Source organism: Chiloscyllium plagiosum, unplaced genomic scaffold (assembly GCF_037043375.1).
Source record: "Chiloscyllium plagiosum isolate Xiang-an unplaced genomic scaffold, Cpla_swu_hap1 HiC_scaffold_34, whole genome shotgun sequence".
Classification (NCBI taxonomy): domain Eukaryota; kingdom Metazoa; phylum Chordata; class Chondrichthyes; order Orectolobiformes; family Hemiscylliidae; genus Chiloscyllium; species Chiloscyllium plagiosum.
Window position 1 is genome coordinate 31,807,724 of NW_028270172.1, and position 25,371 is coordinate 31,833,094.

Sequence of the window (25,371 nt, forward strand, 5' to 3'; positions counted from 1 at the left end):
ATTACTGAAAGGATATGATAGCACTTGAAGCAGTACAAACATTGAGAACTTTAGTTTGGAGGGAAGATTGAATACATTGAGATTGTTGGGTTTTTTGCAAAATAAGCAGAGAAGATTGAGAAGAGTCTTAATTGAGATGCATAAATTTACAAGCGGTCTAGATAGAATAGGTAGAAAAACCTAAATCCTTTAGCAGAGAAGGTACAGATTTCAAGTATATAATTTAGAGGGAAATTGAGAAGATGGAGTAGGTGGTAGGGAATTGCAACACCTTTCCTAAAAGGGACACAATAGCTCGTGTCTGTCAGTGGAGAGAATGGCCTCCTTCTCACCTTTTTAAAAATGTTGCTGTGTAAAAATATCTTCTGACACACACAACCTTTTAGCACAGCACTCACTAATTTAATTATGATTGTGAAACAACAAGTAATAAAAGAATTATAGTTTTCACAAAGTCAAATTCATGCCACATCCTCTCTGCGCAGGCCTAGTGTGATCCCATGGTAAAGGAGTCAAAGCTATATATAAATATTAGAATATATTTTAAAATAAGCCGTGTTATTTTATGTCTGCTTTGCAGCAGTGCACAGCAAGCTCCCTCTCTCCACTCCAGCAAATCTCTGGGAGGTTCCATCAGTGATTGAACTCTCAAAGGATCATTGGGGCCTTGGTGTGTTTGGTTTAGTTGCTCATTTCACAAACACGTTTATGCTGACTTCTGTTGTTAGCTTTTTCATTGACATTCTTCCAAAATCCTTTCCATCTTTTAAAAAGCAAGTTTAAACAAGATTTTCTGACTCATTTAAGTATTGCTACTTACACCCAAACAAATATATGTACATGTTTGTTTGCTTAATTTGATTATATTGGCTCCGAAGCTAATGGCATAATAAAACGATGAAGTTGAAATGCATAATTTGTATTCCTCAAAACTATTCATAGACTATGGAGGCAAACTACATGATGCATGTTATCGAGCTTACATGGCATCTAATGAAAGTTAAGGTGAGTGCTACTTATTTCTTAATTCAAAGTACAGCTACAATCTATTTATGAAGGAAAATATACCAACAGAACTGATCCATTTTAGCCTGTTTCATAATGGCCTGATGCATTATACATCATTGTAAGCCCATCAGACCTGGAGCCATGTTATCTTCTGGAGGGGGCAAGAAAACAGAACAAGCACAAGAGACAATTAGGAAAGAAAATCTGGAAATATTTTGTCAGGGCCTTTGAATTGTTTGAGACAAATTCAGGAGACTATATATTGACTACAGCTTCACCATAGAATGGACCAGAGTTTGTTTAATTTGTTGCTCCCTATCAGACATCATTCCAAGGCTTTCCTGGTGGAGCTGAAAATCAGAGAGCCATGAAAGCAGCAGAGTTGGACTGGTAGAAGTGGGGTCCACCTGGAGATCAAGATCTAGATGGCACTATGTGGAAGAAATAAGAAACCCAGATATATTTCAGACATTCATAGTGGCAGAGAGTCAGCCCATCCCAAAAGAAGTGGGATAACATTACATAACAACCACTACAGGGAAGGCAGTAATTTAAAATAATGTGTTAAGAGCTGTTCAAGTGGTAGCATATCTAAGATATGGACTGGGGAACCCACCCAACTCCCCCTGCCCCCCTCCCCTTCATCTCCCTGTCCAAAGCTAATATAACTTTTCTGAAATTCACAGCCAAAAACTGAAGGCTATCTTTCAGACAGGATCTGTCCAAGGTTCTCTACTAGTAAAGTACCCTTTGAGATAAAGACCAACATTCTGTCAGTACACGATTCAGAAAATTTTATTCATATTCTTCGAAAGTATAAATTGATATCATATGATTTTTCCACGTATTGTTATACAGAAAGTTGCCAGACTGAAGCAACAGTTTAGATCTTTATTCTTCAGCAATTAGCCAGGCCAAATGAAACTTTTTATTTTACCAAACACTGGCAACATCAAAACAGTTTATTTACGAATGAACTTCCATTATGGCTTTCAAAATATACAGAGATAATGTGCAAACATAAGGAAGTCTCCAATCCAAATATTTAAAATCATATAAGCTCTTTAAAAAATTGAAAAAAGTTAAACAACTCATTCTTCTTAATGTTATGAACAGTCGAACCTTGCCTATATTTTGCAGAATACTTTTTTAATGTAACAGCCAACTAGTTTCTGTGGTCTCTCCTGGTATTCTGCAAGTACTTCATGGGAATTGTCGATTTGATCACCTTGCAGTCGATCCAGCAGAGTCACACAAACTACTGCACCTGCATTGAGAAAGTCAAGTGAGATGGTTGGAAGGCTAATCTTTCGTTGATACTGATGCTGCACTGAGCTTTTTGTTACACAAATCCTACAAATAAATGCCTAATGCATAGCTGTAAAATTCAACATAAATAGCTTAAGACACAGAAACAGTATGTGCCATCCATTCACTGTTTCTAAGCGACAGAAATTTAGGTTTGTTGTAGCTGCTAAAATCCATCACAAGAGTTCCCAACTGGATCAAAGGGTAAATGTGTCGCATTACATAGCATGTGCTGCATCACACAAAGCACACAGCCATCAGAGTTAAAATTCACACAACACCAGGTTATAGTGCAACGTGTTTAATTGGAAGCACTAGCTTTCGGAGCGCTGCTCCTTCATCAGGTGGTTGCTCTGAAAACTCATGCTTCCGATTAAACCTGTTGGACTATAACCTGGTGTTGTGTGAATTTTAACTTGGTACACCCCAATCCCAACACCGGCATCTCCAAATCATCACAGCCATCAAGGCATTAACAAGGTGTAAGGGGTATTGTCAATGTGTTCATGGATGACACAAACAGTGATGAGGCTTGCCAGAAGCTGCAGATGGATATCAGTGGATGGATCAACTGGGCAGAGCAGTAGATTACTGTAATTGAAACCAAAAACAAAGTGAGGGAATGCATTTCAGGATGGCTAACAAGGCAAGGACTTTCACTGTGAATGGTAGGACCCTGCAAAATACTGACATTTAGGGAAACCGTGACATACATATCTACAGATCCCTGAAGGTAGATAAGTTGGTTAAGAGTCATATGGATTTGGACCTTTATTAGCCAAGCCATATTATACAAAAAGAATGGTGGTTATTCCGGAAATGTACAAGATATTGATTAGGCCACAACTCAAGCATTGTGTCCAGTTCTGGTCACCACATTATCATAAGGATACAGTTGTTCTAGATAGGGTGCAGAGGAAATTTACCAGGATGTTGCTTGGGATAGAAGGTCTGAGAGATGAATAAAAAATGGATAGGTTGGAGTTGTTTTCCTCATAGTGGGGAAGGTTGAGAGGGGACTTCATAGAGGTGTACATAATTGTGGGGGCTTGGATATCATGGGCAAGATGTGGAGAATTCCATTAGTGGAGAAATCAATAACCAGGGGGCTTAGTCACAATGGAAGAGGGAGAAGCTACAAGGTGAGGTGAGAATACCTGATATCATTTCGGAGATGGTGGATGTTTGGACTTCATTGTCTGAATGGGCAGTTGAAGCAGAAACTCTCATTTCATTTAAGCAGTAGATTCGATTAGATTCCCTACAGTGTGGAAACAGGCCCTGCGGCCCAACCAGTCCACACCGACCCTCCGAAGAGTAACCCAACCAGATCCATTTCCCTCCGACTAATGCACCCAGCACTATGGGCAATTTAGCATGGCCAATTCACCTGGCCTGCACATCTTTGGACTATGGGAGGAAACCGGAGCACCCAGAGGAAACCCACACAGACACAGGGAGAATGTGCAAACTCCACACAGACAGTTGTCCAAGGCTGGAATTGAACCTGGGACCCTGGTAATGTGAGGCAGCAGTGCTAACCACTGAGCCACCATGCCGCTCATTATAGGTGTGGAATTAATGAAACGCTGAAGCATTTAAATTTCTTTTTCTCATTTTCTCCCTTCAATATCAGATGCAAATTCACGTCCTGTTCTATTCCTCCTCCTGGTGAAAAATTGCTTAACCTTTCAAAAGGGTGAGGAAGCATCTTGGTGCTCAGCAAGTCAAATTAATGTTGAATTAATCAGAACTTTCCAATCATATGGTAACCTCTGACACAGGCACTATATTTGATCATTCAAACATTAATAGCTTCACCTGAAAAACAGGCATAGACAGTGTTCAGGGTTTTACCAACTATGCACGAGATGCAAATAATAGAGAAAGAAAAACGAGTAACAATAAGACAAAAGACTTGCATTTATTTAAACAGCACATATAAACAGTACTTAGATACTTAAACAGCACATATAAACAATTGTGTTGCTATAGCTTCCAGGGCTATGGGCCAAAAGATAGAAAATGGGATCAGTGTATTCAAATCTTTGTAGACAGGTAGAGACAAGATGGGCCGAATGGTTTCCTGTGCTATAAATGTCGATACATCCATAAAACACATTAACTAATAGTTACCACATTTTTGTGGCAGTTTGCTATGTGAAAAATGATTGCTGTGTTTCCAACACATGAAAAATACGAGTCAGCTGGAAACTGCTCGAGATGCGCTGTTTAAATAAATGCAAGTCTTATTGTTACTCGTTTTTCTTTCTCTATTATTTGCATCTCGTGCATAGTTGGTAAAACCCTGAACACTATCTATGCCTGTTTTTCAGGTGAAGCTATTAATGTTTGAATGATCAAATATAGTGTCTGTGTCAGAGGTTACCATATGATTGGAAAGTTCTGATTAATTCAACATTAATTTGACTTGCTGAGCACCAAGATGCTTCCTCACCCTTTTGAAAGGTTAAGCAATTTTTCACCAGGAGGAGGAATAGAACAGGACGTGAATTTGCATCTGATATTGAAGGGAGAAAAATGAGAAAAAGAAACTTAAATGCTTCAGCGTTTCATTAATTCTACACCTATAAAGGATTGAACCTGGAATCATCCTGATCTCCAAAGTTCAGTACCGTTACATTGAACATTTACGTCCTGAACTATTTAGAAGAGGCAAGGTATAGTGACTGAATTTTATTCCCTTTAAGATCTTCAAAAGGATGAAAACTATTTTGAAGAATTCACAACATCGAATTGATATGTATTTGATATATGGATGTCAAACACATTCTATGATTGGAATTTTATGTGGCTGTTCAAGAGCAGGTTCAGGCATGGCAGAGTGGCTGTTTCCTTCAAAACTTCACTGGTATTTTATCCTCATTGATTGTGGTGAGCAACAAGTCAATCATTGGCCAATTGATACCCTTTAACTAATAGTCACTTAAAGGCCCCTTTTTCTTTTGGCAGAGTTGGAGTGACAGTGAGGATCAGAGGCCCAATGGGAAAGTAAATTTTAAAAGATACAAAGGTTTACCTCATGTATAGGCAGAGCGCACACTGAGCAGGAGCAGACATGGGACTGCTGGGAAAGTGAGGCTTTATACTTGAGCGGTTGCTTTACCTGAAACTACTACTCAGGTAATGTCTCTTACTGTCCTCCTCCTCTAACCAAAAAAAGGGTTCTGTGCACCGATCAGTAAGGTGACTGGTTTCTTTCTTTATTTTTATTTTTTCAGTAGTCTCATTGGGAATTTAGAATAGTGGGAGTGGAGGTTAGGGCAGTTGAATGTTCCTCCTGTAGAATGCTGTCCCTACTGACTGCATCTGTGGGAAGTGCACTCAACTCCAGCTCCTCGGAAAACACCTTAGGGAACTGGAGCTGGAGCTGGATGAACTTCAGATCATTTAGGAGGCTGAGTGGGTTATTGAGGAGTTACAGGGAGGTAGTCAAACCTCAGATAAAAGAACGTAGATGGGTTACAGTCAGGGGATGAAAAGGGAACCGGCAGGCAGTGCAGGTATCCCTGTGGCCGTTCCCCTCAATAACAAGTATACCCTTTCGGATACTGTTGGGGGGGATGACTTACCAGAGGTAAGCAATGGGGGATGGGTCTCTGGCACAGAGTCTGTCCCTGTTGCTCAGAAGGGAAGGGGCAAGAGGAGCAGAGCTTTAGTCAGTGTGGACTCCATAGTTAGAGGGACAGATAGGAGGTTCTATGGGAACGAGAGACTATAGTTGGTGTGTTGCCTCCCAGGTGCCAGGGTTCGTGATGTCTCTGATCATGTTTTTGGGATCCTTCAGGGGTTAGGGAAGCAGCCCTAAGTCGTGGTCCACATTGGCACCAATAATATAGGTAGGAAGAGAGATGGGGATTTAAGGCAGAAATTCAGGGAGCTAGGGTGGAAGCTTAGAGCTAGAACAAACAGAGTTGTTATTTCTGGTTTGTTACCCCTGCCATGTGTTAGTGGGGCGAGGAATAAGGAGAGAGAAGAGTTGAACACGTGGCTACAGGAATGGTCCAGGAGGGAGGGTTTTGGATTCCTGGGCACTTGCTAGGGTAGGTGGGACCTCTACAAACAGGATGGCCTTCACCTGAGCCAGAGGGGTACCAATATCCTGAGTGGAAAATTTGCTAATGCTCTTCGGCAGGATTTAAACTAATTCAGCTGGGGGATGAGAAATTGAAATTAGAGTTCGAGTAGATGGGAGGATAAGAGTAGCGAAGTTAGAACTAAGATTTCAAGATTGCAAGAAGGCACCGGCAGGCAAAAAGTTGGTTTGAAGTGTGTCTACTTCAATGCCAGGAGCATCCAGAATAGGGAACTTGCAGCATGGGTTGGTACCTGGGACTTCGATATTGTGGCCATTTCAGAGACATGTGTAGAGCAGGGACAGGAATGGTTGTTGCAGATTCAGGGATTTAGATGTATCAGTAAGAACAGAAAAATGGTAAAAGAGGGGGAGGTGTGGCATTGTTAGTCAAGCACAGTATTAGGGTAGCAGAAAGGATGTTTGAGGACTTGTCAACTGAGGTAGTATGGGCTAAGATTAGAATCAGGAAAGGAAAGGTTACCCTGTTGGGAGATTTCTATTGGCCTCCAAATAGTTCCAGAGATGTAGAGGAAACAATAGCAAAGATGATCCTCGATAGGAGCAAGAGTAACAGGGTAATTGTTATGGGGGTCTTTAACTTCCCAAATATTGACTGGGAATACACTAGTTCAAGTACTTCAGATGGGTCAGTTTTTGTCCAATGTGCGTAGGAGGGTTTCCTGACACAGTATATAGATAGGCCCACAAGGGGTGAGGCCACTTTGGATTTGGTACTGGGTAATGAACCTGACCAGGTGTTAGATTTGGAGGGAGGTGAACACTTTGATGATAGTGACCACAATTCGGTTATGTTTACTTTAGTAATGGAAAGGGATAGGTATATACCTCACAGCAAGAGTTATAGCTGTGGGAAAGGCAATTATGATGTAGTTAGGCAAGACTTAGGATGCATAGAATGGGGAAGGAAACTGCAGAGGATGGGCACAATTGAAATGTGGAGCTTACTCAAGGATCGGCTATTGCGGGTCCTTGATAAGTATGTACTGGTCAGACAGTTGTCAAGCGCAGGAGCCATGGTTTACTAAGGAAGTTGAATCCATTGTCAAGAGGAGGAAGACGGCTCATGTTAGAATGAGATGTGATGGCTCAGTTAGGGCACTTGAGAGTTACAGTTAGCCAGGAAAGACCTAAAGAAAGAGCTAAGAAGAGACAGGAGGGGACATGAGAAATCATTGGCAGATAGGATCAAGGAAAACCCTAAAGGTATATGAGGAATAAAAGAATGACGAGAGTAAGATAAGGGCCAATCAAACATAGTAGTGGGAAGTTGTGCTTGGAATCAGAGGAGATAGGGGAAGTGCTAAATGAATGCTTTGTGGCAGTATTGATACTAGAAAAAGACAATGTGGTCGAGGAGAATACTGAGATACAGGCTACTAGACTAGATGGAATTGTGGTGCATAGGAGGAGATGTTAGGAATTCTGGAATATGTAAAAATCGATAAGGCCTCTGAGCCGGATGGGACTTATCCTAGGATTCTCAGGGAAATCAGGGTAGAGATTGCCAAGCCTTTGGCTTTGATCTTTATGTCATCATTGTCTATAGGAATAGTGCCAGAGGACTGGAGGATAGCAAATGTTGTCCTGTTGTTCAAGAAGGGGAGTAGAGACAACTCTAGTAATTACAGACCAGTGGTCTTACTTCAGTCATGGGTAAAGAGTTGGAAAAGGTGACAAGAGAGAGAGGATTAAGTTGATTAGGGATAGTCAACATGGTTTCGTGAATGGTAGATCATGCTTCACAAACTTTATTGAGTTCTTTGAGAAGGTGACCAAACAAGTGGATGAGGGTAAAGCAGTTGATGTGGTGTATATGGATTTTCGTAAGGTTCCCCATGGTAGGCTATTGCACAAAATACAGTGATATGGGATTGAGGATGATTTAGCAGTTTGGATCAGAAATTGGCTAGCTGAAAGAAGACAGAGGATGGTGGTTGATGGAAAATATTCATCCTGGAGTTCAGTTATTAGTGGGGTACCACAAGGATCTGTTTTGGGTCCACTGTCATTTGTCATTTATATAAATGACCTGGTTGAGGGCATAGAAGGATGTATTAGTAAATTTGCGGATAACACTAAGGTTGGTAGAGTTGTGGATAGTGACAAAGGATATTGTAGAGACATAAATAAGCTGCATACCCAGGCTGAGAGTGGCAAATGGAGGTTAATACGGAAAAGTGTGAGGTGGTTCACTTTGGAAGGAGTAACAGGAATGCAGAGTACTGGGCTAATGGTAAGATTCTTAGTAGCGTAGATGAGCAGAGAGGTCTCGGTGTTCAGGTACATAGATCCTTGAAAGTAGCCACCCAGGTTGATAGGCTTGCTAAGAAAGCATATGGTGTATTTAGATTAGATTAGATTGGATTAGATTCCCTTCAGTGTGGAAAAAGGCCCTTCGGTTCAACAAGTCCACATCGAGTAATCCACCCAGACCCATTTCCCTCTGACTAATGCCCCTAACACTATGGGCAATTTAACATGGCCAATTTACCTGAACTGTACATCTTTGGACTGTGGGAGGAAACTGGAGCACCTGGAGGAAACCCACGCAGACACAAGGGGAACGTGCAAACTCCACACAGTCGCCTAAGGCTAGAATCGAACGTGGGTCCCTGGTGCTGTGAGGCAGCAATGTTTGTTAGCTTTTATTGGTAGAGGGATAGAGTTTTGGAACCATGAGATCATGCTGCAGCTGTACAAAACTCTGGTGTGGCCACATGTGGAGTATTGTATACAGTTATGGTCACCGCATTATAGGAAGGATGTAGAAGTTTTGGAAAGGATTCAGAGGAGATTTTACTAAGGTGTTGCCTGACATGGAGGGAAGGTCTTAGGAAGAAAGGCTGAGGGACTTGAGGCTGTTTTCATTAGAGAGAAGAAGGTTGAGAGGTGACTTAATAGAGACATATAAGATCATCAGAGGGATAGATAGTGTGGACAGGGAGAGCCTTTTTCCTCGGATGGTGATGGCTAGCATGAGGGGCATAGCTTTAAATTGAGGGGTGATAATATAGGACAGATGTCAGAGGTAGTTTCTTTACTCAGAGAGTAGTAGAGGCATGGAATGCACTGACTACAACAGCAGAAGACTCATCAAATTTAAGGGCATTTAAACGGCCATTGGATTGGCATATGGACAAGAATGGAATAGTGTATGTTAGATGGGCTTCAGATTGGTTCCACAGGTCGGCGCAACATCGAGGGTCAAAGGGCCTGTACTGTACTGTAATGTTCTATGTTCTACCATTGATATTTTACCATCAGTGGATGGGCACCTTGCCAACTAGCAGGCCATTCAGTAAACCTGTGGACTCAGGATGGGGTGATTGCAGAGATCCTGAAGCACATAGTGGACCCTCCCCCCTTTCCACCATTGTTGGAAGACTTTCCTTAACCATTGGCCTGAATGGTCCAGAGAGCTCCCACTCCAGTTACTGCAGTCCAGGCCAGTATCATTGTCATTGGTTCCAGAACTGCTGCACCACCAGAGGCTCTTCTCGGACTGAAAAGCTGCTGGGCCACTCTTGGAGACAGACACCCCTGGGATAGATGCCATGATTGCAGCCAATTCATTAGCTGATGGAAATGAAGTTCCTGCACTGGTAGAGGTCAGCTTGCTCCTGGCTTTCTGGCTGATGGCTAGGGCTACCGCCTTTAGGCAAAATGTCAATGACTTGTGACTACCAGCCAAATAGAGGACATTGTACTGCCGGTATTTGCTGGATGTTTGGCACATTGCCATAATTAGTGAGTTGTGACATATTAGGGAATGAAAAACAACAGATGGAAAATGCAAGCAACCCCACACAGAAGAAGAGGTGAGTTTAGGTGCATCGGGTTAGTCCAATCCCCTAATAGTAGCATTGGGGTGGGAATCCTAACATCATCATGCACTCTTCCATTTGCACTCAGATGAGTAGGGAACTCCTGTGTAGCTGTTGGACAAACCATTTAAATATTCAAATTGGTCATTAAAATGTCTTTTAACCAAGCATCCTAGACTTAAAAGTGAGCAAACTTTCCAGGTTATACAGGAGAGTGCACATTGGGCATGATTCTTCGGTGAAACACACAGACCTTTGATCAGTGAAACTGCAGAGTAGCAGTCATAGCTTTTATACTTAGTCTCTGCCACTCCCCTACTATACCATTGCCATTCACCTCACATTTTCTTTTCACTTTTGCCACTTTTTTGCATTCTTTTGTGCTGTGAGACCACCCCTGAACTTGGATCACAGAAATGTGACAGCTTCAGGAGGTAGCCATTTGGCCCAACATGCCCTCACCAGTTTGTTAACTAAGCATCATCAGCTACTGCCAATCTCCTGCTTTTTCCAAAACCCTCGCACATTATTTTTATGCAAGTAATCATCCAATGAGTTCTTGAATGCCTCAATTGATCCTGCCTCCATCACACTTTCAGACAGTGCATTCTATACCCTAACTACTCGCTGAGTGAAAACAATTTTCCTTACTTCACCTTTGCTTCTTTTGCCTACTTGTTCTTGTTCCTTTTAAGAGCAGGAGTGATTTTTTTCTTATCTACTCCATCCAGTCCATTCATGGTTTTGAACACGTCTATCAGATCTTCTCAGCCTTCTTCTCTCCAAGGAGAACAATCTCAACTTCTTCAATCTATCGTCATAATTGAAATTCCTCATCCCTGGAAATGTTCTTGTAAACCACTTCTGCACTCGTTCTAGTACATTCCCATCTTTCCTATAATGTGGCGCCCAGAACTGTACACAATATTCTAGCTGAGGTCTAACAAGTTCCTTTCAAAAGTTCAATATCACCTACTTGCTCTTGTACTCTATACTCCAATTAATACACCTGACAATATATGATTTACCTACCACTTTTACTACCTGTCCTGCTACTTCTAATAATATATACACATACACATCCAAGTCCCTCTCCACCTGAACCCGTCTTTGAACTGTACCCCGATTTTGTACTGTTTTTGTTCATCCCACCAAAATACATCATGACTTTTATTCTATAGCTCTGCCACACTCGTTACACTCATTTAGTCTGTGTCTGTCGCTTTCTTCACACTCTACTGTTTACGCTGCTTCCTTTGCATCTTTTATACTGTGCCTCCATTCCCTTTGTCCTCTTTTATATTGTGTTTCTCTCATTATTATTTTCTTTTATAGTGTCTCCACCGCTCCCCTTGCATCAATTGTACTGAATCACAGAATTGCTATGGTGCAGAAGGAGGCCATTCAGCCGATCCATTTTGTTATCTGGTTTCAAACTCCTGCCTTTTCCCCATATCTCTACACACCATTGCTATCCAAACAATCATCCACAGCTCTCTTAAATGCCTCAGCTGAACCTGCCACCAGCACATTTCCAGGCATACATTTCATATCCTGACTAGTCGCTGAGTGAAAACTCTCCATCTTCTCATGCTCTTTTAAATTGTGTTCTCCACCATTCGCTTCACACTTTTTATTATCATTACAGCCACTCTCCTTGTCCAACTTTTACTGTTTTTGCTCTTTTTAGACTGTGTCTCTACCACTGACCTTGTGCTGTTTTATATTGTTTATTTCTACTCTGTACCTTCACCACTCTCTGCATGCCTTATTATTCTGTATTTGCATTGTTCTCCTCATGCCCCTATTGTATTACATTCTCACCACTGTCCTCATGCCCTTTTATTGTATCTCTGCCAGTCTCCTCATGCTCTTTTACTCTGTCACCGCCAGTCTGCTTGTGTTTTGTTTTGTACTGTGTCTTTGCTCCTCTTTTACACAGCTTCTCTGCTGCTCTCATCATCCTTTTTCATCCTTGCAACTGACAGAGACAGAGGCAGCCATGGCCATCAGTGCAGTGCTGGCATGTTTGTTAAGTCGTGGTGTGGGTCTCCAGCTATCGGGCAACAGTATTAAAAATCAGCCATGGGGAATACAACACAAACTCGTGTTGACTTGATAGCAGCAGCGAGTGAAATATGCACCTGTGCTTACAACTTCTCATCTTGACAGTTCAAATGTACTGCTCACAGGGTCTTAAAGTGGTTGTTTTTGACTGGCACAGATATTATGAGCTGATTGGCTTTTTCTGTGCTGTAGATGTCTATGACTCTATAACTATTAGTTATTGAATGATGGTAGATGCTTAGTGAATTAACATATACATTAAGTAAATTTACCTGCACTATGCCAGTGCATTAAGCTCAAATTGTGTTGCTATTGCCACACCTGAGATGGGTCAGCCCCTTCTGTTGGACAATACTGCATTGTACCCTATCAGATCCAATAGTGCTAAATGCTTCCATTGAGTTCCTGAAATGTGAAGCTCTTCAACATAAATACCTCTCACAGTATTGAGCCCAAGATAAAAATGAAGTTCAACTGGCTGAAATTAATGCTAAATATTTGCTAACATTTTTGAGACATTATCGGCAAATTTCAGATATTAAGAACAAGCATACTGTACAGGATCATTAAAACAGCACATGGTTGTCATATAAAATATACAGTTTCTGATTAAAATGTTTAAAATCTATGAGTCGATTAAAAAAACAAGAGTTGAGAGTGTGGTCCTGGAAAAGCACAGCAGGTCAGGCAGCACCCGAGCAGCAGGAGAAGAGCTTATGCTCGAAACGTTGATTCTCCTGCTCCTCGGATGCTGCCTGACCTGCTGTGCTTTTCCAGCATCACACTGTCGACTCTGACCTCCAGCATCTGCAGTCCTCACTTTCTCCTAGATTAAAAAAAAAACTCAATTTGTGAAGTATCTTTAGCAGTCCCTTGCAAACTCTTTCACATGCAGGTAATTACCTGGTAAGCCACTTCGTTTGCACATAGCTGCGAATACAGAGGACTCCATCTCAATGTTGCGAATCCCTGCGTCATAGGCACGCTGCAGGTATTTCATCTTGTCCTCATGGGTATAGTTGCAGAATGCACCATCTAAACGTGCTTGACCTACAAAAAATCAATTTATTTGTTAACATGGACATCTTCCTCGGTATATCTATAATGGATCAAAGGATGTAGGAGGAATGTAGTAATGGAGTGAATGTAATAATGAATGAAGTAATGGCTTGGAGATGCCAGTGTTGGACTGAAGTGGAAAAAGTTAAAAATCACACAACAACAGATTATAGTCCAATGGGTTTATTTGGAAGCACTAGCTTTCGGAGCGCTGCTCCTTCATCAGGTGGATGAACATCAATCACTGATGAAGGAGCAGCGCTCCGAATGCTAGTGCTTCCAAATAAACCCATTGGACTATAACCTGGTGTTGTGTGACTTTTAACTAAATGGAATAAAACTGAGTGGTAACCATTTTTAATTAATAAATATATAATGAAACAATATATCTTTTGGCATTGTTTTTCTCTAGATAAAACATTAACTCAGCTGTAAACAAGTAATCAATTTAAACTTCAGTTCTGAGGAAGGGTTACTTAACCCAATACGTTAATCCTGATTTCCCTCCACAGATGCTGCCAGACCTGCTGAGCTTTTCCAGCAATTTCTGATTTTTTGCTTCTGATTTCCACATCTTTTGGATTTTTATTCAATTTTAAAACACACATATTTAATCAATTAGTTTTGAGTTTCTGAGATGTGACTAATAAATTCTGAATGTATTTAAGGGCATTCAATATGTACGTTTGGATTGTTACTGAATTGGGTACATTTTAACCACTCATTGGTCAGAGTGAGGGGAGACTTAGCCAAACTAAGAGCCAAAGTGAATTTGGTTCGAAGTGGGAAGTCAATGGGTAAATCTTTTGTAATTATAAAATAAAAGTCAGACAAAGACCTAAAAGCAATAGCTTTTGAGGAACTAAAAATAGCCTTGTGAAACAGGAAAACTGCCCAATAGAAGCATTTATCTATCAGATACCTGAGATTCCTTGCCTGAAATAGGTCACGATTATTGTTGTAAGAAGGTTAAAAAAAAGCCATTTATCAGAACTTTATATATAAAGGTTTGATCAAAGTGTATGGTCAGAGTAAATTGTCCAGTCAGATGGAGTGAGAGCGATTTACTCCAAGTGATAAAGTCTCCAGGGTGAGATGTGATAAGATGCAGATTGCGATGCTTATCTGTAATGAAACTAATGCTATGTGTCAATGTGAGAGCAAGGAAAGTAGCTGATTGGTGAGTAGGTCTTGGTGAGTATTTCTAATCTTTAAAGTGAAAGATGGATATTTAGTTTGTGTTTAATTCTGTGTAGTGTTTTCCTCTCTTTTTCTGAGAAATAGCTTTTTACATGTTCATACTGCCTACTAATTCCAGGAATAGTAAACAGTTTTTAGAGTTATGGGTTGGCTAGTCAGAAGGGCCTCGATAAGTGTACATCCAACTACATGTGTTTTGGCACTGTATAACTAGCTGGAGCCATTGCTCTGCATCCATGAGGACTAAATGGATAGTATGTATAGCTTCATACAGATTCGAAAAGGCCCCTTGACCATTGGGTCTGCACTAACGAACTATCACTAAAGGTGGTCTAATCCCAATTTCCCGCATTTGTCCCATATCCTTGAAGTGCTCATCCAAAAGTTTTTTAAAGGTTGTAAGGTTTCTGGCTTCCACTACATTCCCAGGCAGTGCATTCCAATTCCCAACACCTACTGAGAGAAAAAGTGTTTCTTCCCAAATCCCCTCTAAATCTCTTGCTCCTTACCCTAAAAGTATGCTCTCCAGTGACTGACCACTCAACCAAGGGAAACCCTTGGTTCAGCCTGTCCACACTCCTCATATTTTTATACACCTCAATCATGACCACCCCCCTCAGTCTTCTCTGCTTTAAAAAAGAACAATCCAAGCCTATCTAGTCAGTCCTTATAGCTCAATTGCTCAATTCCAGGCAAAATCCTGGGGAGCCTTCCTCTTACTCCCTCAAGTGTATCCTTCCTGTAGTAAGGTGACCAGAACTGCACACTGTACTCCAGTTGCGGCCTGACTAACACACTATATCACTCCAATTTTAACTCCTTGCTCTTATATTTATACAACGACTGTTGAAAGCAAGTGTCCCATATGCTGCCTTAACCACCCTATTCATGTGCTCTGCTGACTTTAGGGACCTGAATAAATACCCCAAGATCCCTCTGTTCCTCTAAGCCACCCAGTGTCCTGTTATTCATTAAATGCTCCCTCATCTTGTTTCATCTTCCAAAGTGTATCTTGCACTTATCAGGGTTAAAGACCATCGGCCCAACCCAGCGATATCTTCCCGTAATTTACAACCATCCTCCTTGCTATAAACCACTCTACCACCTTGGTGTCATCTGCAAATTTACTTAACATTCCTCCCACGTTTTCATCGACATCATTAAAGTATATAACAAACAGTAAGGGTACCAGTGCTGATCCTTGTGATACACTGCTGGACACTGGCCTCCAGTCACTTAAACAGCCTTCTACCCTATCCTTTGTGTCCTATTACTAAGCCAGTTTCTGATTCATCTTGCCAAGTTTCCCTCAATCCCATGTGCTTTAAACTTCTCAAACAGTTTTTCAACTGAACTTCCCTCATCTACTCACTTGATCACATTTTCAAAAACCTCAAACAAATTTGTTAGGTATAACCTCCCTCTGACAAAGCCATGCTGACTATCCCGAGTTAACCCATGCTTTTCTCTCCTTCAGAATTTTCTCCAATAATTTCCCTACCACTGACATGAGACTCACTGGTCTGTAATTTTCTGGTTCATCTTGATCACCCTTCTTAAAAAGTGGAACCACATCAGCTGCTCTCTGGCACTTGCCCCTGCCGTGACCACATGAAAAATTTGTGTCAGAGCCCCTGCAATTTCCTGCCTCACCTCCCACAGCAGCTTGGGATGCAATTCGGCCAGGGGATTTGTCTATTTTCCAGACCAACAGAGCCTCCAACACCTCCCCATTTCCTATGTCAAACAATGCATGCTCCTGACAATCCCTTTTCCCGTATTTTGTACATACGTCCTCCTGGTCCAGACTGAAGACCAAAGAGAAGTATCATTTAACACCTTTCCAATATCCTGTGGCTTCACATGCAGGTTGCCCTCTTGGTCCCTTATGGGTGCTGCTCTTTCCCTGGTTAACTCTTCCATTTAATGTATTTATAAAAATCTTAGGATTCTCCCTAACCCTGAGTACAAGTCCTTTTTTAATGCCCTCTTTTTGCTCTTCTAATTGCCTTCTTAAATTTCCTCCTGCACTTGCTATATTACTCGAGGGCCACAGCTAAATTTCTCCCTTTGGACTTGCTAAAAGCCTTTCTCCTCTTCCTCATCCAGTCCTGAATTGTCCTAGATATCCAAGCTTCTCTGAATTTATTGCTCCTACATTTCCTGCCAAAGGGTACATGTTGGACCTGTACCTCTCTCTAGTTCCTTTTTTTGAGTACACCCCACCCCGTAGCTCCACTGTAGACTTCCCAGTCTACTATGGCCAGATCCAGCTTAATTTTACTGTATCCTCCTCCTCCTCCTCTTGTCTTTGCACACACGCCCCCTCCCATTTTTCTCCTTGTCCAGAACAAGTTTGAATTGTACCGTCCTGTGGTCGTTACCACTAAAATGTTCTCCCACAGCCATACTGACCACTTGTCTGGCTTCTTTCCCCGGAACCAGATCCAGCACGGCATCATCCATTGTTGGGCCTTCTACATATTGCTGTAAGAAAAGGAATATTGTGTTGCCTTCCTACTGCTGGAGTTAAGGATGTCACAGAACAGCTACAGGTAAAGAGGGACGTTGTGGTTCTGATTGCAGAGTTGAAAAAGGGAATAGGTTCTGAAGGCAGATTTCAGAGGGTTAGAAAGGAAATTAAAGATAGGATCTCAGTCTCAGGATTACTCCAAGTGTCATATGCTAGTGAGCACAAGAACAGGAGGATTAATCATTTAGCATTAGCTTTATTGTTATGTAAATTTGCACTGTACTTTTTAAGTACATGTTGTCACTTACAGCACCATCATAGGTACAAAGGTACCGAGATACAGATGCTTAAGTACAAATTCTTAAGGGATAAGAAATTGAAAAATTGAAATAAAAGCCGCCTGCATGGCTACCACACTGGGCCAAGATGGCACCACACCGAGACTGTGCTGAGGCCGGGAGTCCGAGTCCGCACTGAGGCCGGGAGTCCGTGTCCTCACTGAGGCCGGGAGTCCGAGTCCTCACTGAGGCCGGGAGTCCGAGTCCTCACTGAGGCCGGGAGTCCGTGTCCTCACTGAGGCCGGGAGTCCGTGTCCTCACTGAGGCCGGGAGTGCGAGTCCTCACTGAGGCCGGGAGTGCAAGACCTCACTGAGGCCGGGAGCGCGAGTCCTCACTGCGGCTAGGAGTCCAAGTCCCCACTGAGGCCGGGAGTCCGAGTCCTCACTGAGGCCGGGAGTCCAAGTCCTCACTGAGGCCGGGAGTCCGGGTCCTGAGGCCGGGGGTCCGAGTCCGCACTGAGGCCGGGAGTCCGAGTCCTCACTGAGGCCAGATGACCGAGTCCGCACTGAGGCCGGGAGTCCGAGTCCTCACTGAGGTCAGGGGTCCGAGTCCTCACTGAGGCCAGGGGTCCGAGTCCTCACTGAGGCCAGGGGTCTGAGTCCTCACCGAGGCTGGAAGTCCGAGTCCTCACTGAGGCCAAAGGTCCGAGTCCTCACTGAGGCCGGGAGTCCGAGTCCTCACTGAGGCCGAGAGTCCGAGTCCGCACTGAGGCCAGGGGTTCGAGTCCTCACTGAGGCTGGGAGTTCGAGTCCTCACTGAGGCCGGGAGTTCGAGTCCTCACTGAGGCCGGGAGTCCGAGACCACACTGAGGCTGGGAGTCCGAGTCCGCACTGAGGCCAGGAGTCCGAGTCTGCACTGAGGCCGGGAGTCCGAGTCCTCACTCAGGCCAGATGTCCGAGTCCACACTGAGGCCGGGAGTGCGAGTCCTCACTGAGGCCAGGGGTCCGAGTCTTCACTGAGGCCAGGGGTCTGAGTCCTCACTGAGGCTGGGAGTCCGAATCCTCACTCAGGCCAGATGTCGGAGTCCACACTGAGGCCGGGAGTCCGAGTCCACACTGAGGCCAGGGGTCCGAGTCAGCACTGAGGCCGGGAGTCCGAGTCCTCACTGAGGCCGAGAGTCCGAGTCCGCACTGAGGCCTGGAGTCCGAGTTCACTGAGGCTGGGAGTCCGAGTCCTCACTGAGGCCGGGAGTGCAAGTCCTCTCTGAGGCCGGGAGTGCGAGTCCGCACTGAGGCCGGGAGTGCGAGTCCGCACTGAGGCCGGGAGTGCGAGTCCGCACTGAGGCCGGGAGTGCGAGTCCGCACTGAGGCCGGGAGTGCGAGTCCGCACTGAGGCCGGGAGTGCGAGTCCGCACTGAGGCCGGGAGCGCGAGTCCGCACTGAGGCCGGGAGCGCGAGTCCGCACTGAGGCCGGGAGCGCGAGTCCGCACTGAGGCTAGGAGTCCAAGTCCCCACTGAGGCTGGGAGTCCGATTCCTCACAGAGGCCGGGATTCCGAGTCCTCACTGAGGCCGGGAGTCCGGGTCCTGAGGCCGGGGGTCCGAGTCTGCACTGAGGCCGGGAGTCCGAGTCCTCACTGAGGCCAGATGACCGAGTCCGCACTGAGGCCGGGAGTCCGAGTCCTCACTGAGGCCAGGGGTCCGAGTCCTCACTGAGGCCAGGGGTCCAAGCCCTCACTGAGGCCAGGGGTCTGAGTCCTCACTGAGGCCGGGAGTCCGAGTCCTCACTGAGGCCAAAGGTCCGAGTCCTCACTGAGGCCGGGAGTCCGAGTCCTCACTGAGGCCGAGAGTCCGAGTCCGCACTGAGGCCGGGAGTCGGAGTCCTCACTGAGACCGGGAGTGCGAGTCCTCACTGAGGCCGGGAGTGCGAGTCCTCACTGAGGCCGGGAGTCCGAGACCACACTGAGGCTGGGAGTCCGAGACCGCACTGAGGCTGGGTGTCCGAGTCCGCACTGAGGCCAGGAGTCCAAGTCTGCACTGAGGCCGGGAGTCCGAGTCCTCACTCAGGCCAGATGTCCGAGTCCACACTGAGGCCGGGAGTGCGAGTCCTCACTGAGGCCAGGGGTCCGAGTCTTCACTGAGGCCAGGGGTCTGAGTCCTCACTGAGGCTGGGAGTCCGAGTCCTCACTCAGGCCAGATGTCCGAGTCCACACTGAGGCCGGGAGTCCGAGTCTGCACTGAGGCCAGGGGTCCGAGTCAGCACTGAGGCCGGGAGTCCAAGTCCTCACTGAGGCCGAGAGTCCGAGTCCGCACTGAGGCCTGGAGTCCGAGTTCACTGAGGCTGGGAGTCCGAGTCCTCACTGAGGCCGGGAGTGCAAGTCCTCACTGAGGCCGGGAGTGCGAGTCCTCACTGAGGCCGGGAGTGCGAGTCCGCACTGAGGCCGGGAGTGCGAGTCCGCACTGAGGCCGGGAGTCCAAGTCCGCACTGAGGCCGGGAGTCCGAGTCCGCACTGAGGCCAGGGGTTCGAGTCCTCACTGAGGCTGGGAGTTCGAGTCCTCACTGAGGCCTATGTCCGAGACCACACTGAGGCTGGGAGTCCGAGTCCGCACTGAGGCCAGGAGTCCGAGTCTGCACTGAGGCCGGGAGTCCGAGTCCTCACTCAGGCCAGATGTCCGAGTCCACACTGAGGCCGGGAGTGCGAGTCCTCACTGAGGCCAGGGGTCCGAGTCTTCACTGAGGCCAGGGGTCTGAGTCCTCACTGAGGCTGGGAGTCCGAGTCCTCACTCAGGCCAGATGTCCGAGTCCACACTGAGGCCGGGAGTCCGAGTCTGCACTGAGGCCAGGGGTCCGAGTCAGCACTGAGGCCGGGAGTCCGAGTCCTCACTGAGGCCGAGAGTCCGAGTCCGCACTGAGGCCTGGAGTCCAAGTTCACTGAGGCTGGGTGTCCGAGTCCTCACTGAGGCCGGGAGTGCAAGTCCTCACTGAGGCCGGGAGTGCGAGTCCTCACTGAGGCCGGGAGTGCGAGTCCGCACTGAGGCCGGGAGTGCGAGTCCGCACTGAGGCCGGGAGTCCGAGTCCGCACTGAGGCCGGGAGTCCGAGTCCGCACTGAGGCCAGGGGTTCGAGTCCTCACTGAGGCTGGGAGTTCGAGTCCTCACTGAGGCCAGGAGTCCGAGACCACACTGAGGCTGGGAGTCCGAGTCCGCACTGAGGCCAGGAGTCCGAGTCTGCACTGAGGCCGGGAGTCCGAGTCCTCACTCAGGCCAGATGTCCGAGTCCACACTGAGGCCGGGAGTGCGAGTCCTCACTGAGGCCAGGGGTCCGAGTCTTCACTGAGGCCAGGGGTCTGAGTCCTCACTGAGGCTGGGAGTCCGAGTCCTCACTCAGGCCAGATGTCCGAGTCCACACTGAGGCCGGGAGTCCGAGTCTGCACTGAGGCCAGGGGTCCGAGTCAGCACTGAGGCCGGGAGTCCGAGTCCTCACTGAGGCCGAGAGTCCGAGTCCTCACTGAAGCCGAGAGTCCGAGTCCGCACTGAGGCCGGGAGTCCGAGTCCGCACTGAGGCCGGGAGTCCGAGTCCGCACTGAGGCCGGGAGTCCGAGTCCGCACTGAGGCCAGGGGTCTGAGTCCTCACTGAGGCTGGGAGTTCGAGTCCTCACTGAGGCTGGGAGTCCGAGTCCTCACTGAGGCCAGGGTTGCGAGTCCTCACTGAAGCTGGGAGTCCGAGTCCGCACTGAGGCCAGTGGTCTGAGTCCTCACTGAGGCTGTGAGTCCGAGTCCTCACTGAGGCCAGGAGTCCGAATTCTCACTGAGGCCAGGGGTCCGAGTCCTCACTGAGGCCGGGAGTTCGAGTCCGCACTGAGTCCGGGGGTCCGAGTCCTTACTGAGGCCAGGGTTATGAGTCCTCACTGAAGCCGGGAGTCCGAGTCCGCGCTGAGGCCAGGAGTCCGAGTCCTCACTGAGGCCAGGAGTCCGAGTCCTCACTGAGGCCGGGGTTCCGAGTCCTCACTGAGGCCGGGAGTCCAAGTCCTCACTGAGGCCAGATGTCCGAGTCCGCACTGAGGCCGGGGGTCTGAGTCCGCACTGAGGCCGGGAGCCGAGTCCTGAGGCCGTGAGTCTGAGTCCTCACTGAGGCCAGAGTTCCGAGTCCTCACTGAAGCCGGGAGTCCGAGTCCTCACTGAGGCCAGGGGTCCGAGTCCTCACTGAGGCCGTGAGTCCGAGTCCTGAGGCCGGGGGTCCGAGTCCGCACTGAGGCCAGGAGTTCAGGATATCACAGAGAAGAAAGAAGGGAAAAAAAACACTAGGAGAAACAAAACATGGAGCGTATGAGCTCTAGCTGAAGAGACCCACACCGCCACCATCTTGGGCAGGTATGAACAAGGTGAGTATGTGGCTGGAGAACTGAGATAGAAAGGACAACATCAGATTTCTGTGGAATTGGGACAGTTTCTGGGACAGGTGGGGCCTGTACATACCTTATCCTTATCAGGATTGGAACTGATAATCTTTTTTTTAATTCTTCATTTTTCAATAATCTCTTTGGTAATTTAGAATAGTGGAAGTGGTGGTTACAGCAGTTGAATGTTCCTTCTGCAGAATGTGGGAGGTAAGGGTCACCACGAGTGTTCCTGCTGACTGCAGCTGCGGAAAATGCACCTAACTCAAGCTCCTCGAAAACCGCATTAGGGAACTGGAGCTGGAGCTGGATGAACTTCAGACCATTCAGGAGGCTGTGTGGGTTATTGAGGAGTTACAGGGAGGTAGTCAAACCTCAGGTACAAGAAAAAGGCAGATGGTTTACAGTCAGGGGATGGAAAGGGAACCAGCCAGCAGTACAGGGATCCCCTGTCGCCATTCGCCTCAATAACAAGAATACTGTTTTGGATACTGTTGTGGTTTGGGGGGGGGGGGGGAACCTACCAGGGGTAAGCCATGTCGTACAGGTCTCTGGCACAGAGTCTTTCCCTGTTGCTCAGAAGGGAAGGCGGGAGAGAACCAGAGCTTTAGTCATTGGGGAATCCATTGTTAGGGGACCACATTGTTAGGGGACCAATAGGAGATTCTGTGGGAAGGAGAAAAACACACGGTTGGTGTGTTGCCTCCCAGATGCCAGGGTTAATGATGTCTCGGATTGTGTTTTCAGGATCCTTGAGGGGGAGCAGCCCCAAGTCATGGTCCACATAGGGACCAATGACATAGATAGGAAGAGAGATGGGGATTTAAGGCAGAAATTCAGGGAGCTAGGGTGGAAGCCTAGAGCTAGAACAAACAGAGTTGTTATTTCTGGTTTGGACTCCCTTCCACGTGCTAGCGAGGTGAGGAATAGGGAGAGAGAGGATTTGAACATGTGGCTACAGGGATAGTGCAGGAGGGAGGGTTTCAGACACCTGGATAATTGGGGCTCATTTTGGGGTAGGTGGGATCTCTACAAACAGGATGGTCTACACCTGAACCAGAGGGGTACCAATATCCTGGGGGGTATATGTGCTAATGCTCTTCGGGAAGGTTTAAATTCATTCAGCAGGGGATGGGGACCTAAATTGTAGTTCCAGTGTCCCGGAGGTTCAGAGTAGTGAGATCAGAAATAAGGTTTCAAGGTCGCAAGAGTGCACTGGAAAGCAGGAGAAAGTGAGGTCTGCAGATGCTGGAGATCAAAGTTGAAACTTTATTGCTGGAACAGCACAGCAGGTCAGGCAGCATCCAGGGAACAGGAGATTCGACGTTTCGGGCACAGGCCCTTCTTCAGGAATGAGCAGAGAGTGTTCAGCAGGAGAAGATAAAAGGTAGGGAGGAGGGACTTGGAGGAGGGGCGTTGGAAATGTGATAGGTGGAAAGAGGTCAAGGTGAGGGTGATAGGTCGGAGTAGGATGGAGGCGGAGAGGTCAAGAAGAAGACTGCAGGTCAAGAAGGCGGTGCCGGGTTGGAGGGATTCGGCTGAGACAAGGTGGGGGGAGGGGGGTGAAGAAACTGGTGAAGTCCAAGTTCATCCCCTGTGGTTGGAGGGTTCCCAATCGGAAGATAAGACGCTCCTCCTCCGACCGTCGCGTTGTTGTGGTTTGGCGGTGGATGAGTCCAATGACCTGCATATCCTCGGTGGAGTGGGAGGGGGAGTTGAAATGCTGTGCTACAGGGTGGTTGGGTTGGTTCGTCCGGGTGGCCCAGAGGTGCTCTCTGAATCGCTCCGCAAGTAGGCGGCCTGTCTCCCCAATATAGAGGAGGCCACACCGGCTGCAGCGGATGCAGTAGATGATGTGGGTGGAAGTGCAGGTGAATCTGTGGCGGATATGGAAGTTTCCTTTGGGGCCTTGGAGAGAAGTGAGGGGGGATGTGTGGGCGCAAGTGTTGCACCTCCTGCGGTTGCAAGGGAAGGTGCCGGGAGTGGAGGTTGGGTCGGTGGGGGGTGTGGATCTGACAAGGGAGTCGCGGAGGGAGTGGTCTCTACGGAAAGCTGATAGGGGAGGGGAGGGAAATATATCCTTGGTGCTGGGGTCTGTTTGGAGGTGGCGGAAGTGACGGCGGATGATGCGTTGTACATGGAGATTGGTGGGGTGGTAGGTGAGGACCAGTGGGGTTCTGTCCTGGTGGCGGTTGGAGGGGCGGGGCTCAAGGGCGGAGGAGCGGGAAGTGGAGGAGATGCGGTGGAGGGCACCGTCGACCACGTCAGGGGGGAAATTGCGGTCCTTGAAGAAGGAGGCCATCTGTGTTGTACGTATTTTGAACTGGTCCTCCTGGGAGCAGATGCGGCGGAGACGAAGGAATTGGGAGAATGGGATGGCGTTTTTGCAGGGGGCAGGATGGGAGGAGGTGTAGTCCAGGTAGCTGTGGGAGTCGGTTGGTTTGTAGTAGATGTCCGTGTTGATTCGGTCGCCTGAGATAGAAACAGAAAGGTCTAGGAAGGGGAGGGAGGAGTCCGAGACTGTCCAGGTGAATTTGAGGTCGGGGTGGAAGGTGTTGGTGTAGTGGATGAACTGTTCAACCTCCTCGTGGGAGCACGAGGTAGCGTCGATACAGTCATCAATGTAGTGAAGGAAAAGATGGGGGGTGGGGCCAGTGTAGTTGCGGAAGATGGATTGTTCCACATACCCTACGAAGAGGCAGGCATAGCTGGGGCCCATGCAGGTGCCCATGGCTACTCCTTTTGTTTGGAGAAAGTGGGAGGATTGGAAAGAAAAGTTGTTCAGGGTGAGGACCAGTTCGGTCAGTCGAAGGAGGGTGTCGGTGGAAGGGTACTGGGTGGTACGGCGGGAAAGGAAGAAGCGGAGTGCTTTGAGTCAAAATGCAGGAAGGTGGTTTGAAGTGTGTCTACTTCAATGCCAGGAGCATCCAGAATAAGGTGGGTGAAGTTGCAGCATGAGTTGGTGTTGGTGGGACTTTGATGTTGTGGCCATTTTGGAGACATAGAGCAGGGACAGGAATGGTTGTTGCAGATTCTGGGATTTAAATGTTTCAGTAAGAACAGAGAAGGTGATAAAAGAGGGGGAGGTGTGGCATTGTTAGTAAAGCACAGTATTATGCTGGCAGAAAGGATGTTTGAGGACTTGTCTACTGAGGTAGTATGGGCTGAGGTTAGAAACAGGAAAGAAGTCCCCTACTGGGAGTTTTCTATAGGCCTTCGAATGGTTCCAGAGATATAGAGGAAAGGATAGCAAAGATGATTTGGATAGGAGCGAGAGTAACATGGTAATTGCTATGGGGGATCTTGAACTTTCCAAATATTGACTGGAAATACTATAGTTTGAGTACTTTTGGTGGGTCAGTTTTTATCCAATGTGTACAGGAATGTTTCCTAACACAGTATGTAGATCGGCCAAAAGGGGCGAGGCCACATTGGATTTGGTACTGGGTAATGAACACGGACAGGTGTTAGATTTGGAGGTCGGTGAGCTCTTTGGTGATAGTGACCACAATTCGGTTATGTTTACTTTAGCAATGGAATGGGATAGATATATACCACAGGGCAAGAGTTATTGCTGGGGGAAAGGCAATTATAATGCAATAAGGCAAGATTTAGGATGCAGAGGATGGGAAAAAAACTG

At 46.8% G+C, this 25,371-nt stretch overlaps 1 protein-coding gene across 3 annotated transcripts in view; it reads right to left on the reverse strand.

The window, feature by feature from the left end:
- Window positions 1-1,787: 1,787 nt before the first annotated feature.
- The window catches only part of LOC122564409 (uridine phosphorylase 1-like), a 117,743-nt gene continuing 94,159 nt past the window's right edge, over window positions 1,788-25,371 (reverse strand). For all 3 annotated transcript variants that reach the window (XM_043719225.2, XM_043719222.2, XM_043719223.2), the window contains 2 exons: window positions 13,231-13,377; window positions 1,788-2,275 (listed from right to left, as the gene is read on the reverse strand). In XM_043719225.2, the coding sequence (XP_043575160.1) occupies window positions 2,136-2,275; window positions 13,231-13,377 (287 nt within the window). In that variant the 3' untranslated portion in view covers window positions 1,788-2,135. The remainder of the gene's footprint in view (window positions 2,276-13,230; window positions 13,378-25,371) is intronic.